General features: G+C 40.6%; 1 protein-coding gene across 3 annotated transcripts in view; it reads left to right on the top strand.

Moving 5' to 3' along the window:
* Nucleotides 1-16,390, top strand: part of FBXW2 (F-box and WD repeat domain containing 2) — a 33,313-nt gene extending 16,923 nt beyond the window's left edge. For all 3 annotated transcript variants that reach the window (XM_074395246.1, XM_039475011.2, XM_074395247.1), the window contains 4 exons: nt 239-372; nt 4,073-4,159; nt 5,843-6,012; nt 9,001-16,390. In XM_074395246.1, coding sequence (XP_074251347.1) covers nt 239-372; nt 4,073-4,159; nt 5,843-6,012; nt 9,001-9,289 — 680 coding nt within the window. In that variant the 3' untranslated portion in view covers nt 9,290-16,390. The remainder of the gene's footprint in view (nt 1-238; nt 373-4,072; nt 4,160-5,842; nt 6,013-9,000) is intronic.
* The last annotated feature ends 1,937 nt before the right edge of the window (nt 16,391-18,327 follow it).

Genomic DNA, 18,327 nt, shown 5'->3' with positions numbered 1-18,327 from the left:
TAGCTACCACATATGAAAGAGATTATATTATTCCTGGGACTTTCCACCTTAGAATAATCTATAATAATAATAGTTTTGAAATACTTTTATCATAAAATTGCTAGTTGAATAGCACCATTACAGTGTCTCTGGTTGGGAAATTATATAATTGGGCAGTGGGGAAAATAAACATTGTTGAACTCTAAAAGAGCTCACTGACAGAGACATGTTTTAACTTTGTGTATATTATATGCACTAGTGTTTAGTGTGGACTACAATGATGAACTGGATATCTTGGTGAGTGGCTCTGCAGACTTCACTGTGAAAGTATGGGCATTATCTGCTGGGACGTGCCTGAACACACTCACCGGGCACACGGAATGGGTCACCAAGGTAGGAAGACTTAGAAAAAATCTCCTTCTTGTCAGGTTTTTTGAGGGAGAGGGTGAAGGATGTTAGACACTGTCTTTTAAGTGTTAGGTGAGTCATAAGATGGAATTGATGTAACCACAAAGCATGATGGTATATACAACAGTGACCAGCAAGTAGAAGGTACTTCATAGTTTAACAAATGCATGACTTATGGACATGGAAAGATGCCCACAATATATTTAGGTGGATAAAGGGGGCAAATAAAACAGTTTACATAGGTTACATAATGTGTAGAGTGTGATCATCGGTTTCTGAATGTGTTCATCAAAATGTTGAAGGTGGGTATTTCTTGTGGGATTGTGGGTGCATTTTTACCTTTAGAATAAACATGTTTTTTAAACAGAAAAGCAATTTTCATTTTGAAAAAATAATGCTTACAAGAAGTAGGACAAAGAAAACTGCACAGAACCTTTAGCAAAATAGTGTAACATTTTCTAGTTTTTAAAACAAGATTGTTGTGAGGATCAAATGCAGTATTAATGATGGATATGCCATGCAGAAGCACTTTTCTTGAGTTTGCCATTCTATGAGGGGCTGAGGAAACAGGAGTAAGCAAAATAGACCCAACCCTTACCCTATGGATGATAGTCTAATAGGAGAAATAGTTTTATTAAACAATTTCACAGGCAAATATTTCAAATTGTGTTAAATTTTATGAAGGAACAGTACAGTATTCTATAAGAAAGTCTAAGGCTAGGCACAGCGGCTCATGTCTGTAATCCCAGCACTTTGGGAGGCTGAGGCAGGTGGATCACCTGAGGCCAGGAGTTCAAGACCAGCCTGGCCAACATGGTGAAACCCTGTCTCTACTATAAGTATAAAAATTAGCTAGGCATGGTGGCAGGTAACTGTAATCCCAGCTACTCTGGAGGCTGAGGCAGGAAAATTACTTGAAACCTGGGAGGCAGAGGTTGCAGTGAGCCAAGATTGCACTACTGTGCTCCAAGCGAGATTCTATTTCAAAAAAAAAAAAAAAAAAAGGCAGTCTAGGAAAGTAGCTCAGAGAAAGCTTTTTGAGAAGGGGGTTAAACATGAAGAATAAATAGGAGATAGCTGTGGAAAGAGTAGCTGAAAGATTGTTTTAGAGGGTACAGTATATGCACAAGCACAGGAGTGGGAAAGAACTTGGAACATTTGATGACCTGGACTTAAGCCAGTGGAGCCATGCTGGGGAGATGGGCAGAGAGGTGGTCATCCTGTGTGATCTGTAAGGCCACAGTAAGTATGGTGGTTATCATCAGAAGTATTCTAGAAAGCAATCCACAAGTTCTGAGCAAGTGTCTGGTGCAGTGTGTGTTTTAAGAAAATTAACTGCTGAATGAAGAATGGACTAGAGTTGGGCACAATCAGATACAGGGTGACCATTTGGCTTTGGCAGTAGATAGTCTAAGCACAAGATACCCACCCATAACTTAGATTTGGCTGGCAGTAATGAAAAGAGCACCCATAAAGGATTTATCTTTAAGGTAAAGCCACCTGGCCTTGCAGGTTCGTCGTGGGAAACTAAGAAGAAGAAAGAATCAGAGGTGACTGGCGGGTTTTAGATTTGGTGGATGATTATATCTTTTTGTGAAATAGTTGGGGCTAAAGCGAGAGTAGTTTGTAAGACCATAATTACGTATTGGGCACATTAAGTTTTTTTCTTATTTTTTTGTTCATTTGTTGTTTTTATACAGATAGGGTCTCACTCTGTTGCCCAGGCTGGAGTGCAGTGACATGATCATAGCTCTCTGCAACCTCAAATCCTGAGGCTTAAGTGATCCTCCCACCTCAGCCTCCTGAGTAGCTAGCACTACAGGCGTGTGCCACCACACCCAGCTAATTTTTTTAATTTTAATTTTTTGTGTGTGTGATGGAGTTTCACTCTTGTTCCACTCAGGCTGGAGTATAATCTCGGCTCACTGCAATCTCTACCTCCTGAGTTCAAGTGATTCTCCTGCCTCAGTCTCCAGCTGGGATTACAGGTGCCTGCTACCACTCCCAGTTAATTTTTTGTGTTTTTAGTAGAGATGGGGTTTACCGTGTTGGCCAGGCTGGTCTCGAACTTCTGACCTCAGGTGATCCACCCACCTCAGCCTCCCAAAATGCTAGGATTAGAGGCATGAGCCACCGCACCTGGCTGCTAATTAAAAAAAAAAAAAACAAAAATCAAAAAATTTACGTTAACTTTTTTTTTTTTTTTTTTTTGGAGACGGAGTTTCGCTCTTGTTACCCAGGCTGGAGTGCAATGGCGCGATCTCGGCTCACCGCAACCTCCGCCTCCTGGGTTCAAGCAATTCTCCTGCCTCAGCCTCCTAAGTAGCTGGGATTACAGGCACCCACCACTATGCCCAGCTAATTTTTTGTATTTTTAGTAGAGACGGCGTTTCACCTTGTTGACCAGGATGGTCTCGATCTCTCGACCTCGTGATCCACCCGCCTCGGCCTCCCAAACGTTAACTTTTTACATAGAAAAGTTTTATAGTGTAAGGCAGTTTGGTGTTGTGGAAAACGCAGTTGATTGGGGTTAGGACACAGATGGTGATGTCGGTCTATTCCAGTTGAGTCTGCAACCCAGACTTCTGAATGAGTGAACCTGCTTCCCTCTCACCTTAGGCTGATTTATTACAAAAATAGTTTGAACCTAATGTTTACAGACTATCTCAAGTGCTAATGGAATGTTAGCTTTTACTATATATTACTACTCTAATTTACATTGTTATGGTATCTTTACTATAATTAAATGAGGGAAGGTAATAGGTGCTTGTCTCCTATAAAAATCAGGAAACAGAGTTTAAATGGTCTTGCCCAAGGTTGCAAAGTCAGCATATGGCAGATTCTGGTCCCAAGTCCAGTGCTTTCTCCTTTATGATGCACATTTTTCTGAAAGCATATCATCTGCATCTACTTCAGTGCCTGTGGGCTTTTTTATTTTCTGTTCCTTTTATTAAGTTACGTTTTATAATTTTTTTTGAGACAGAGTCTTGCTCTGTTACCAGGCGCCAGGCTAGAGTGCAGTGGCACAATTTTGGTTCACTGCAATCTCCGCCTCCTGGGTTCAAGCAATTCTCCTGCCTCATCCTCCCGAGTAGCTGGGAGTACAGGCATGTGTCACCATGCCCAGCTAATTTTTGTCTTTTTTAGTAGAGATGGGGTTTCACCATGTTGGCCAGGATGGTCTCGATCTCTTGACCTCATGATCCGCCTGCCTCAGCCTCCCAAAGTGCTGGGATTACAGGCGTGAGCCACTGCACCCGGCCAATTTTTAAAAATCAGTCCTAATGTTTGCTTCTAGACGACTGCTAAGATTAAATGCTGCCAACATTTAGACACCTTTTTTTTAATAGTCTTGCTCTGTTGCCCAGACTGGAGTACAGTGGCTCAATCATAGCTCACTGTATCCTCCAACTCCTGGGTTCAAGCAATCCTCCCACCTCAGCCTTATGAGTCACTAGGATTATTGGCATGAGCCACCTCACTTGGCTAACATTAGACCCTTAGATACTGCTAATAACAGAGAATACGGTAAAACTTTTAATAGAGGTTAATTTGGTAATGGAGTTATGGATTAGCTATTCTAGCATATTTTAAGCTCATTTTCATATTTTAATTTAAAGAATAAAATCATTATAGGAAGAGCATTAAATAGATCTTTCTCTAATATGGATGTTTATATTTGCAGGTAGTTTTGCAGAAATGCAAAGTCAAATCTCTCTTGCATAGTCCTGGAGACTACATCCTCTTAAGTGCAGACAAATATGAGATTAAGGTGATGTTTTTTTCTCCATTAATTTGCTTCATCAAAGAAAAACTGGAAACATAAGAAAATTAAAGTGGTATCGTAAAGGGTGAACATTCTAGGAAGAAGAATGGGGCTGGGCGAGGTGGCTCACGCCTGTAATCCAAGCACTTTGGAGGCCAAGGCCGGTGGATCACCTGAGGTCGGGAGTTCAAGAACAGCCTGACCAACATGGTGAAACCCTGTCTTTTTTTTTTTTTTTTTTTTTTTGAGACGGAGTTTCACTCTTGTTACCCAGGCTGGAGTGCAATGGCGCAATCTCGGCTCACTGCAACCTCCGCATCCTGGGTTCAGGCAATTCTCCTGCCTCAGCCTCCTGAGTAGCTGGGATTACAGGCACATGCCACCATGCCCAGCTATTGTTTTGTATTTTTAGTAGAGACGGGGTTTCACCATGTTGACCAGGATGGTCTCGATCTCTTGACCTCGTGATCCACCCGCCTCGGCCTCCCAAAGTGCTGGGATTACAGGCTTGAGCCACTGCGCCCGGCGAAACCCTGTCTTTTAAAAAAAAAAAAAAAAAAGAATGGGAATGTCTTAGTCCAAGCCATTTTAAACCCACTGGAAAAAGGATTCACTAGCTCTATGTTCTATGCAGTTTCTTAACTTGGATTTGTAAATGAAAAAGAAATTCACATAAATTTATGTTCAGCTCATTCTTAATAGTGTTTTTTTTTTTTTTTGAGATCGAGTCTTGCTCTGTCGCCCAGGCTAGGGTGCAGTGGCGTGATCTTGACTCACTACAACCTCCTCCTTCCTGGTTTAAGCGATTCTCCTGCCTCAGCTTGCTGAGCAGCTGATACTACAGGTGCCCGCCACCACACCTGGCTAATTTTTATATTTTAATAGAGACGGGGTTCGCCATATTGGCCAGGCTGGTCTCAAACTCCTGACCTCATGATCCGTCTGCCTTGGCCTTGCAAAGTGCTGGAATTACAGGCGTGAGCCCCTGTACCTGGCCCAGTCTTAATACTTTCTTACATATCTCCTACCCTCCTTAATTCTTTAGATCTAAACTATGAAAACATAAATACTAATTTATTACAATGGTTTGCAAACTACAAAGCACTCTCACATTCTTATTGTGTCTTTTTTTTTTTTTTTTTTTTTTGAGATGGATTGTTGCTCTTGTCACCCAGGCTGGAGTGCAGTGGCATGATACCAGCTCACTGCAGCCTCTGTCTCCCGGGTTTAAGAGAGTCTCCTGCCTCAGCCTCTCAAGTAGCTGGGATTATAGGCATGTGCTACCGTGCCTGGCTGATTTTTGTATTTTTGGTAGAGACGGGGTTTCACCATATGGTCAAGCTGGTCTCGAACTCCTGACCTCAGGTGATCCACCTGCCTCAGCCTCCCAAAGTGCTGGGATTACAGGCATGAGCCACGGCACCTGACCCATTATTGCATGTTTTAAACTGTCCCATGTGAAAGGTATTATCTTTATTGAAAGAACGGGGGTTAAGAGAAATTAAATAATTTACCCAAGATTGCACAGGAGAATTAAGGCTTGAACTTGTGATTCTTGGCTATAAAACCTGTGGTCTTCCCAGTATACTTCGCTTTCTATCTGACTTCAGCATATGCAGACCATTTTAAGGACAAGCTTTTCTGTAGTGATGTGATCTCTCATCTTTCCTCATTTTCTTTTTTCTGTAGATTTGGCCAATTGGGAGAGAAATCAACTGCAAGTGCTTAAAGACATTGTCTGTCTCTGAGGATAGAAGTATTTGCCTGCAGCCAAGACTTCATTTTGATGGCAAATACATCGTCTGTAGTTCAGCACTCGGTCTCTACCAGTGGGACTTTGCCAGTTACGATATTCTCAGGTAATGTTTCTTCAACCTCACGCTTTACCTTTGAAAGTCTGCTGCAGTTTAGTCAGTAGTAAAGACAAAACTAAATGTTTGGACGTACCAGTCTGTAGCTTTTTAGCAAATGTTTACATCACTTGTAAACAGGGTTATATATACTGAACATCTCACACAGGAAAAATACTTTAGAGGAAGTAAGCAAATGAAAAAGTTAAATACTGAAATGTGCCCTGCTTGGCTTGGATGAAAAGATCTTAAAGATCTCCTTCAGTTCTAATATTTTAAGTTCTAATTCATATTCAGTTGAAATTATGAATTGTTTTGCAAACTTGGTAAACTTTAGTGGTATCTAGGGATCAAATGACCTTATTATGTTGACTAGTAAAAAGACAGAGATACTTAGAGAAAAATATAACTTGCAGGATTTCTCTCCAAAGAAATAATAAGAAGCAGCAGTCCACAGACAAATAATTTTGGGATTCACTGTATACTATAGAATCCTCTTGGAGATTGACAGTATCTATTAGCATATTTGAGGCTGATGGAAGCCAGTGTGCCATGTGGTAATTAAGAGAACTTGGGTGATAAGCCTCGGTTTAAGACATGGTGCCATCTCTTATGGGTTGTGTGATGTTGTGTAAGTTTTTAAACTAATCTATAGCTCAATGTCATCATCTATAAAGTGACTTAAATGCTGGAGTGCAGTGGTGCAATCTGACACCACCTGGTAGATCTTGATTAATAATAAGTCTGAGAGGCCCTGTATAGAGAAACCTGTTTGAATTTGTTTGACCCTGTTGTGCACACACCTATTATTAATAACAACTCAACAAAGTTAGCATTCCATAGCATGGTTCAGGAAATGCTGACTTGGAGGAGTACAGAAAATTGAACATTCTCTTCATTGTTTTTATGCATGGCTATTTGAGGTCAGCTTGTGTGGGGTCTGATTACAGTAACCACAAACTTTGGTGGGCCTCATCTGTCTGATCACAAATTTACAACCCCATTTATGTCTTCCTGGAGTCAGACCAACATTCTAACCATTTAGGTTTCAGAGCTGTCAGAATTAGTTACAGAAATGATTGATATTTATACTTTGAGCAAAAAGACTGAAACCATTCCATTTCCTAAGCTTTTCCTCTTGTGGTTGGGGGAACTGAACTGAAACAGGATAAGGGCCTTGCCCAGCATTCCACCTCTCACCCATCATATTCCAGCATTTCTCCATCCATGCATGGCTGGATTATTCAATAGGCATATGTACTTACAGTACTAGAAAGCTAGGAACACCAAAAACAGGAAAAGAAAGTTTTGAAACAATGTGATATTTTGCAAAGCAAAATATTCAATTATTATGGGAAAATCACGTCTTTTATAGTTTAATATTATTTTTATTTTGAATTGAAATTTTAGGAGGCAAGGTGGGTTAGAGGTGTCATAGTTATTTTAATGCTTAATTTCTCTAAAGGTTTTAATTTGGTTCCACATCTGCTTTCTCATGTATGCTTCTGACTCAGAGTGGCATATAGATATCCTAGAGTCCTAGATGAAAGTTCTGTTAGTTTTTAGTGTTTCAGTAATAGCTTTAAGTAATAAACCTGTAAGATTGTTTGCTGGTGGGAATTGCCAGATTCAGATTTTTCTCTGAAAAGAATCTGTCTTGTGTCTGCTTTTTTCCTTTCAAACACAAGTAAACCAACCTCTTTTGAAACCAACTACAAATCCTCTGGCCTCAATTGCTAGGACCAGGTAGGGCTACTTAGCTTTGAAGCTAATGAAAAGAAGCAAAGTATAGATAACAGCATGTTACTCAATAAGTCCGAGATATGATGTGGATCGCTTGAGTTAGGTTATTTCTACAGCATGTAAGGTTACTTAGGTTCAAGGACCCAGACTCTGCATAGCAGGGATGTCTGTTTACAGTTCTAAAGTGATCAAAATGAAAGCCACAAACCTGTCAAGACTTGTGCTCTATTCTGCAACATATTTGTGTTTCAGTCTTTGGAATCAGCTGATCTTCACAGATCTTAAGCGCTGTCCCTGTAGCCATCTATTTTTTGTGTTGCTGTTTATACCCCGCTTTGCATTGATAATGTGGGACCTACCAGACTTTCTGTTTTTCCTAGCCTCCTTAATTTTAATTTTAATTTAATTTTTTTTGAGACAGAGTCTTACTCTGTCACCCAAGCTGGAGTGCAGTGGTGTGATATCAGTTCACTGTAACCTCCACCTTCTGGGTTCAAACAATTCTCCTGCCTCAGCCTCCTGAGCAGCTGGAATTACAGGTACCTGCCACGATGCCCAGCTAATTTTTGTATTTTTAGTAGAGATGAGGTTTCATCCTGCTGGCCAGGCTGTTGTCAAACTCCTGACCTCAAGTGATCTGCCTGCCTTGGCGTCCCAAAATGCTGGGATTCCTGGCATCAGCCACTGTGCTGGGCTTCCTAGCCTCCTTTAGATTTCCTTTGTAGGAATTTGCATTTGCCTCTGTTCACTTCACCACTGCTTTATTTTTTAGATATTTATTGAGCACCTACCTACCTTTGTGTCAGGCATTTTGGCATGCATTGGGAAGCAGCAGAAGTACTTACCAAAGTACTGATTAGCAGGAGCGTCTGTATCCCAGTTACTTGGGAGGCCGAGGCAGGAGAATCGTTTGAACCTGGGAGGCAGGGGTTGCAGTGAGCTGATATCACAGCACTGCACTCTAACATGAGCGACAGAGTGAAACCCTGTCTCAAAACAACAAAAAAAAGACTTTCATCAAACACCACCTTTTCCTTACATGCCAATAATATATAATGACTGAAGCCCTCCACCCCAGCTTTTTTTACAAGTGGGCTGAGCTTTTTCTCCTTGTGTTTTACTTTTTATCAAAAACATTTAACTAAAATTTGCTTGAATTTTATATTGGTTTTAAGTGGGTCCAGGAAAGATTACAGTAGCATAAACAGAAGCACAGTTGCCTTCTTTCACAGTCCCTAACTCTCATCCTTGTAGGGTCATCAAGACTCCTGAGATAGCAAACTTGGCCTTGCTTGGCTTTGGAGATATCTTTGCCCTGCTGTTTGACAACCGCTACCTGTACATCATGGACTTGCGGACAGAGAGCCTGATTAGTCGCTGGCCTCTGCCAGAGTACAGGAAATCAAAGAGAGGCTCAAGCTTCCTGGCAGGCGAAGCATCCTGGCTGAATGGACTGGATGGGCACAATGACACTGGCTTGGTCTTTGCCACCAGCATGCCTGACCACAGTATTCACCTGGTGTTGTGGAAGGAGCACGGCTGACACCATGAGCCACCACCGCTGACTGACTTTGGGTGCCAGGGCTGCGGGTTTTGGGTGCAACTCTGGGGCAGCCGACTGCATGAACCAAAGTTCTCACCTAATGGTATCATCACGCAGTGCACAATCATTTATCTATGTTTGCCAGGGGCCAGGGCTTGGGGTGGGGGAGGGCTTGTTTTATTGACATACAATGCAGCATGCTAATGGGGTACACCATTGACTTCATTTGTTCTTAGTTAAGTTGGTCAGTGTAAGAGGATTGCATTTTGGGTTCATCTTTCTTGAGTGGAGTATTGGTTTTAAGTAAAGAAAGTTAAATGATTCATTAATCTGCTAATTGGTTGCCTATGAAATCACATTGTCTGTTATTAAAGCTTTTTGCCTTTTTTTCTTTTGAAGTTGAAGCAAAGGTGCTATGATGTTGTTACGGCAACTTTTCTCACATGGGGCTTAGCTTTTATAAGAGCCAGTGTTAAAACTTCCACCAAATACCAGTTCATAAACTTCCACCAAATACCAGTTCTAAAGTCTGTCTTCCAGTGCAAATCCAATTCTATAAATTGATTGTCAGCAACTCATTCTAAACCTTAGATCTTGGCAGAGTCAAGGTTGGTCATGTTTAAGATGTGAGAGAGTTCTATAGTTTTCATTTCCATGTCGGGGAAGCTAGTCCCCAGCAGCCTGGATAACTGCACAGTGGTGCCCTGGTATAGCAGAAAGAGCACTGAGCTAGAAGATTAGAGACCTGCCCTGTTACCCAGGAACTCTAACCTCTCTGGGTCCCAGCTTCCTTGTCTGTACAGCCAGGTATTAAGCTCAGTGATTTATCAGATTCTTTCTGGTCTTCTATCTACTGAAATGTGCAAAGGTTGATAATGCGTTTTTGTCTGATCTCTGATTCATGGTTTCTCTCAGGTTGGAGATAATATTTAAATGAAATCACTGATACCAAGTTTTCTATAAGAACATCAATGATATGAAAAGGATGAGGAAAAGGGAAATGTACCTGATTCCACTTACACAGTTTAAGTAATTGGTTGAAGAAATGCTGATAGAAGTCATGGTTTAAGGAGAACCACAGTGTGCTATGTTAGAAGGTTACCTTAACCCAACTTAACTTCCTCCTTTACCTCTAACTTAATCTGCAGCCTTAGGCAGGTTAACTTTCTCTTCTAAGACCATCATTTTCTTCCTCTTTTAAATGAGGGAATTGTCCTAGATTAGGGTTCACAAATTCGGTTGTCTAAGGGAGCCATGCAGGTAACATAAATGAGTAAAACGTTCTGGGAAGGATTGTGCCGTCCTCTGGCAAGTTTATCTAATAGGGTAGTTATTCAACTCTGTTTTATCATTAGGAGAAACAAGCCTGGTATTGGCAGGTCTTCAGATTGTTTCGGGAGGAACTAGAAAGGCAGATTTTTATTTGAAATCCTGGATATTTAAAATGTAACAACTGATTAAAGATAATTTAAAATAAGGTGGGCCAAATAAAACATGTCCCTGGGCTGCCAGGGTGTGTCCTCCTCCTTCTCTACAGTTAGGTAATTTTGTGATTCAGCAGTGGAAATGTTTGTTAGTGGTCACAATCAGGGAGAGAGTAGAGGGAGCAAGCAGTAGAAAAATCTCAGCCATTCTTCAGCTGTCTCCCCTTGTATTTCAGGGGTGTTGGGAAGAGACGTATTTCATTCACAGACCAACAGGAAGGTAGTTTGAAAATGAACATGCAAATTGGAACCTCAGTGAAAGCTTATGCCTGGTAACATGAGTTATTCCTTCTTGCTGACTCTAGTTTAAAGCATATCCATTTTACAGGTGGGAAAAAGGGTTGCCAGCAGAGCTGAGAATGATGTAAGCTCTAGAGTGGGGACCTATCTCTTCCAGAATCTGCATTAGCATAAAGCCAGACTGTGGACCTCTGGGTGCTGTGAAGTTAGTAGAAATTAATGATGAATTTCAAGGACGGGTGTCATTAATATCCATGTTGACATTTTGTGGAGTTTAAGCAAAAGAAGAATATCTTTCTCTATCCCACGAAATCTGAGTTTAATCCATCTCTCATTAAGTTCTGTGCCTGAGCTCTGCTTAGTCCTAGAAATAGAACTAGAATTAGAATCATAGCTGAATCTATTTTTCAGAAGCCCCAGGACACTTTGGGCAATGATGAGGGTAAATGACTTTTTACTTTGTAATCAAGCCTGAACAGGTAACTGAGATTACTGATCTAATGACTGTCTCCACCCCACCTCACTTTTAAAAATCTATCCAATAGCTTACTTGTGGGAAAAGTTTTATAAAACTGACTAACTTGAAGCTTGTATGCTGTGTTCTATTTCAGTTTTTAGTGGTGAATACAGAAGTCATCAAGGTGGTACTTGATGTCTCTGGAATTTTTTTTTTTTCCCTAGGCAGTCTTGCTCTGTCATCCAGGCTGGAGTGCAGTGGCATGATCTTGCAGCTGGATTTTGACAGCAGTTCTTCAGGCAGTAATTGTGGAGTCCTAATGTCAAGTCTTCCCCACAGAGGCCTTTATTTGGCCTGAGATTTTATTTAACTGCTGTATAGCTGCTGGATTTATTCATACTATTGCCAGTTTTTATAAAAATGGTAAACTAGCTCATCCTTTTTGCAAAAGAAAGCAAAATGGGAAGTCAGAGTAAGAAGTGGGTAGGGAATTGACCTTTGGCTTCCTTAGCGCATAAGTGAGGGAATTGCCTTTCCCTCTTTTGTGAATATTCTCATTTCGGAAAAATTCTAAGTCATGAGAAGGTATGTCCCCTCGATTCTTACGAGGATCGGATTTCTTGGGTGACACTGGGGTATGGAAGCAAGGGGCTTCTCTCAGGTTCGTAAAGGCTACCATACCAACTTCAGGCCTCGTGATGTGAACAGGGATCCAGGAGAGCTGAGTGGATGTGTGAAGTTTCTAGTAGATTTTGTCATCATTCCAAAGGAATGCTTTCCTCCTGCTCCATTATTTGAAGTAATCCGTATTGCCAAATCTGACTCTAACCTGACATTTTAGACCTGTTGGAGAAATCGGAAGAAAACCCTTCCGAGGACTGGACTTGGAAGAAGTTCTGCAGGAAGTGCATGCAGTTGGATAGCTTGTTCGTGAGTGAAACGTGGGGAACATTGCTATTAAATTGTAAGGTTTGCAATTCATTTTTCATAGCTTAAAAATCACTCCGTTCTGGCTGTTGAAAGCACTTGGTGAAGTTTGAGGATTGTATGATCATTCTAGTATTTGTTCATAGGAAAATGATTACTGCTCTCCATTTGTAAAACAAAGGAAATACTTTTGGAAACAGTATTTATTTTAGACATGAAGAAATTGTTTCTATTAGGTTAGGCATTTTGATCTAACAATCAGCATAGGATAGTGGATCCTGGCTTTACACAATTCTTTGACCAAACACAGCGGGCAACTTGAGGGTATTACTGTGTGGCTTCCAGGTTGCCTAGAGGTGAATCCTACCAACATTGCTTTTCTTTTTTTGAGACGAGTCTCACTCTGTCGCCAGCCTGTAGTGCAGTGGCACAATCTCGGCTCACTGCAAACTCCGCCTCCAGGGTTCAAGCGATTCTTCTGCCTCATCCTCCCAAATAGCTGGGAATACAGGTGTGCCCAGCTAATTTTTGTATTTTTAGTAGAGACGGAGGTTCACCATGTTGGCCAGGATAGTCTTGATTTCTTGACCTCATGATCCGCCTGCCTTGGCCTCCCAAAGTGCTGGGATTACAGGCGTGCGAAACCGCGCCTGGCCCTAACATCACTTTTATAGCTTTCTGCGCCTCCTCCTCTGTCTGGGCCTTGGTGTCTGAAGCCACCTGCCTTTCTCTGTAGGGAAGCAAGCAGAATCAGATTGCTACTTATGATGCAGTCTTGGCAGGGCGTACTGTCACCTTTGCCTTTGGACACAGTTGTCAGGTTAAGGGAGAAGCCCTTTAGGTCTGTCTCCTTGACACAGCCTTCCTACCTGGTTATGCTGGTGCTTTTGCTTGGTTTAAGACAACTAAGGTACTCTTGAGAATTATGCAGTCTTCAGAGTGTCTGATGAAAAGAACACATTTGCTTTTTTTGACAAAATGCCCATTAGCCATCTTTGGCAGTGTCTCTAATCAAAGGGTCCCCCTGCGCCTGCTCTAGGAAAGTGAAAGTTTTTCAGAATAAATCCTCAAATGGATTCCTGAGTAGTCTTTGCACCATTCCCATCAGCCTAATCAGACTGAATGGTCATGCTCAGTGTGGAAAGCTGTTTAGCTGTCAGGATGTGTCAGTGTTTCCAGTCTTTCCTAGAACAGTTCGGTTGTTTAAATTTAGTAATTAAATCCTGACCAGTGTAAACCCACTTAATTATTGTAGCCTAAAGAATTCAGCTGCTTTTGCTCTTCATAAATATGCCCAAGTAAATATGTGTTTTTAATATTCACCCCTGGAAAATTACTAATTCAGATGATAAAAGCTCATAATGTTTTGGTGTTTTTGTACTCAGATTGTGAACAGGCATATTTCACTGATTAGACTTAGTATACTTGATGAGAATGCTCAGGTTGAAAAGATAGTTCTGTCACCAATCCAACATCTGTAGCAATGTGGGAAAAGTAATACTCATGTTTCACTAATTTGATTATGTTGTGATTTAGAGGAAGTGAGATAAAGTTTATATCTGAACTGTGTGGGGTAGGGGGAAGAAGGGATTGCTTAAGCAAATAGTGGAGTGATTGTGGAACAAGATGTCTCTAAGATGTGAAGTTATTTTCTTGCATCATAGAAGCACTCTTTTTACCAGTGAGTGATTGTGCTAACTATAAATTATTTACATCTGTACTTTAAAGTAGATTCCCTCAGTTAGGCGAATTTGGTTAGCCAAGCCCAAGTTGTTTGTACTTGAAAGTAATAAAGCTGCATTTCCTTAAAAATATATTCTGTAGTTAAGACTTTGTTTTCCTTTTCCCCCCGATCATTTCAGACATTTTACCCAACCAATTCAGGAACTTTTCATCAGTCAGTGTGTTTTGGAAATGGAACAACTCCTTGAGTGATCTGAAGTGGCTCTGTTCTTTTACTGTTTCTGCATCTTCTAGAAAGTAAACTCAATATAACCATTTCCGAAGGTGATCCAAGAAGCAAATCAATAAACTTAAAATACAAGGAAATAATTTTGTTGAATTTCATGAATAGTTGCAAATGAGGGGGTGAGGTGGGTAAAAGTCCCATTTTTCAGGTTCCAGACCTTGGAATTGTCTTCCTCTCTTTTGCCCAAAGATGTGTCTATCCAACACATCATTGCATGAGCTCCTTCTTCCTAACTTAAACTTACAATGCTTCTTGTCATTTGCTTACCATGGCCCTGCACCTTTGATCCTCTGACAGTATCACTAAGGGCAGACTGTCATTTCTGTTTTACAGATGAGAAAGCTGTGGCTTGGTTAAGTGATTCATTGCTTAGAGGAGTTATAGTAAGTGGTGAGGCTGAAGCCCTGATTTTCATCCCCCAAAGACTGGGATTTTTTCTGTTTTCATGTTTCCTTATCTATTCTTTCCATATTTTGAGTCTCTTCTAACCCAGACTCTTGCCTTCTCCCTTCCCCAGCTGTGTGCAGCATTTAACCTGTCTTATCCTCTGCTTCCAGGGAGTCTCCCAACCACTTCTTGGAGCACCTGCTGTTGTTCAGCCTTGGTAACTCCCTGTTACCAGCAGGGCACATGTAGGTTCCTTAACTTAATGGAGCCCTAGATAATCTCTTTGAGCAAACAGTTCTTGCTTTTCTATTTATTCCCACCCTTGCACTTTGGGTGTTAATCTCCCATCCTCATGGAAACTTCTTCATGTTCCTTTCCACCAGTCCCAGGGCCAGGCTTTAGATCCCATTGACCTCCCACTATCTTTAAAGCCTCTGCTGACCACTATACCCTACTTCAGCCTCACTGAGCATTTTTGCCTAAGGTTGGTGGTGCAGTTCATTTAGCAATAAATAACATTATACCTTTTGCAGTAGACAAACTATTAACTTTCATCCTTGATTCTCAATGTTTTTTCAGAATACAGTTGAATACCTTGTTTCCCCAGCAACATTGTAAGATTGAGAGTAGGAATTCAGTGAGATTTTAATAAATTCCATGGATTGTCTTAAGAGTGATCTAAACTTGGAAGAAAAAATAACTTCCAGAGCATCTAAAATTGAAAATAAAAGAAGCAAAATGAAAGATCAATTCCACACAGCTCTTCCTCTCTTAGACTTCCTTCTTCTGCCATATTCTATAAACATCCCAAGTGTTCTGAGTACATTTGGACAGAATATTTAATGATCACACTGTGATTAGACATGAGTAGTCCTTGCCAGTGGGATGTTCCTGTCCTTTGCATTTTAATCACATGTTCTGTGTTCTCTGTGGTAAAGATAATCTAAGAGTAATAAGAATTTATGGAGAAAATTACCCAGAGCTCCTTTATGATTTTTAATACTACTCTCTTCTAATCCTTATGCATATGTGTATAGGTTTATGTGACTGCAAGTCATTGTTTTGTAATATGCTATCAAAAATGTGCTTTAGGTCTTTACAACTACCATAATGTTTTGTAATTTTCCTGTTACTGTAATTTGCTAAACCATTTCTGTTTTGGTAGATAATTTGGTAGTTTCCAGTTTTTCATTTTAGAAAATACTACAGAGAACTTCTTTGTGCGTATTTCCTTAGAACAAGTTCCAGTCGAAGACTTACTTGCAAAAGCAATGGAAATGTTTCCCAGCGTCTTCTGTTACAGGTACAGAAGAGTGCACAAAACACAGTTTTGTCAAATAGTTATGAAGTGAACACTTGTCTAACCCAAGTCAAGAAAGAACATTTCTAAGTGTGTTTGCCAATTTAATAGATATAAAGGAAGTATCTCAAGGTTGCTTTAACTGACATTTCTTTAACACATGACAACGTTTTTATGAGGGGAAACTAGAGAGAAAATGACATTTTTATGTGTGCTTATTTGTATCTCTTGAATTCTGTCTGCATCTTTTACCCATTTATTTTTATTACACTTTCAAATACTTGTGAAAACATTGGTTGAGATGAATTATGGTTATAAATAAAATTTCACTAATCTAGTTATCACTGATTTGGAAGTAATAGTTCAACCCAAGGCATGCGTTGAAGTGTTCTTTCATTACACAAAAAGAATTTGTGTCAAGTAAAATATACACAAAATTTGTAAATCTCTTTACATATTATTGGGTTATGTGATACGTCACAAATTATGCAAAAAGTAGGTCTGGTAAGACTCAGTACCAAAGATCAGAGCTAGTCAGCTATACTATTTAAAGGACATGAGTCAAAAGATTTTTCCTCCAAATTGACTATAATATGTATTGAAGTTTCAAATGAGGAATTCATTTTGGAAAGCAACTAAGCACAGATTCTAAGAACGTAATAACCCTGGTGTTTTCTTTTTACTCAGTGCAGACCTGGGGGTGTCAGGTGTGCTTATATATCTCCAACCTCTGTAAGTTCAGAGAGGAAATTTTCCATCTGAAAGTATTCATAGGATAGCAAACACATTCCTGAGACTGTTAGTTCATCAGATTTAGCCATGTAAGGCAGCTCTTGTGCTGGTTGATCATTCAAGCTTTAAGGGCGCAAGGCTTAAACTCTGTTTGACAGAACAGAAACACAAATGAACACTTAGGAAGTCTGTGTGTTGGAAAAAATGAAGTGGAAGTAATAGAGTTATTTTTTTCGTTTTCCTTTTTCTCCCTTACCCAACTCTGTCTTGAGAACAGGAATCACGTCCCATTCTTCTGTGTGCTTATGTCACCTGGAACTACAAAGTAAACTGGAGGAAGGAAGGGAGGGAGAGATGGATGGATGGATGGGTCAATGGGCCTTGGGTTGGTCTACATTGACTTTGTTTCAGAGTTCACAAAATGTACTTTTCTTCCAGCATATCAGCATCACCTGGAAACTTGTTAGGAACGCTAATTATCAGGCCACACACAGACCTAATGGACCAAACTTTGGGGACTGGAGGCCCACAGGTGTTTGTGATGCCCACCAAAGTTGAGAACCCCGGCTATTATCTAGCCTGTTCTGCCACCTAGTGAAAATTTTGGGAGTTGCATCTGGTAATGAGAGTCAGATTCTGCTGCATTGAAGACATTTAATTATACCAAGGACTTTCTTGCCCTTAAGATTACTGCACATTCTCATTGTGCCTTTTTTTTTTTTTTTTTTTTTTAATTTTCAGTCGGAGTTTTGTTCTTGTCGCCCAGGTTGGAGTGCAGTGGCATGACCTCCGCCTCCCAGATTCAAGCAATTCTCCTGGCTTAGCCTCCTAGGTAGCTGGGATTATAGGCGTGCACCACATGCCCAGCTAATTTTTGTTTTTAGTAGAGATGGGGTTTCACCATGCTGGCCAGGCTGGTCTCAAACTCCTGACCTCAGGTGATCTGCCCACCTCAGCCTCCCAAAGTGCTGGGATTATAAGAGTGAGCCACCACACCCCGCCTGAGTGTGTTCTAATACTGTACTTGCCTTTTACTTTATTTCCAGTTATCCTAGGGCTTGCCATGTTAAGACATCAGCAGGCAGCAGAAGAAAATGCCCACAGAGTAGTAAATAATCCACAGAATGGGAGAAAATATTTGCAAACTATGTATTTGACAAAGGTCTAAAATCCAGCATTTATAAGGATCCTAAGCAAATTTACTAGTAAAACACACACACACATTAAAAGGTGGGCAAAGCGCATGAACAGACATTTTTCAAAAGACGACATAAATGCGGCCAGAAAAAGCTTATTTTAAAAAAGCTCAAAATCACTAGGGAAATGCAAATCAAAACCACAGTAAGATACCATCTCACACCAGTCAGAATAGCTATTACTAAAAAGCCAAAAAATAACATGGCCATGTGCAGTGACTCAGGCCTATAATCTCAGCACGTTAGGAGTCTGAAGCTGGTGAATTGTTTGAGCCCAGGAATTTGAGACCAGCCTGGATAACATGGTGAGACCCCCGTCTCTACAGAAAATACAAAAATTAGCCAG

This window comes from Saimiri boliviensis, chromosome 2 (genome assembly GCF_048565385.1).
Source record: "Saimiri boliviensis isolate mSaiBol1 chromosome 2, mSaiBol1.pri, whole genome shotgun sequence".
Classification (NCBI taxonomy): domain Eukaryota; kingdom Metazoa; phylum Chordata; class Mammalia; order Primates; family Cebidae; genus Saimiri; species Saimiri boliviensis.
Note: the sequence above shows the minus strand (reverse complement) of the source record. Positions and strands in the feature narration are given on the sequence as shown.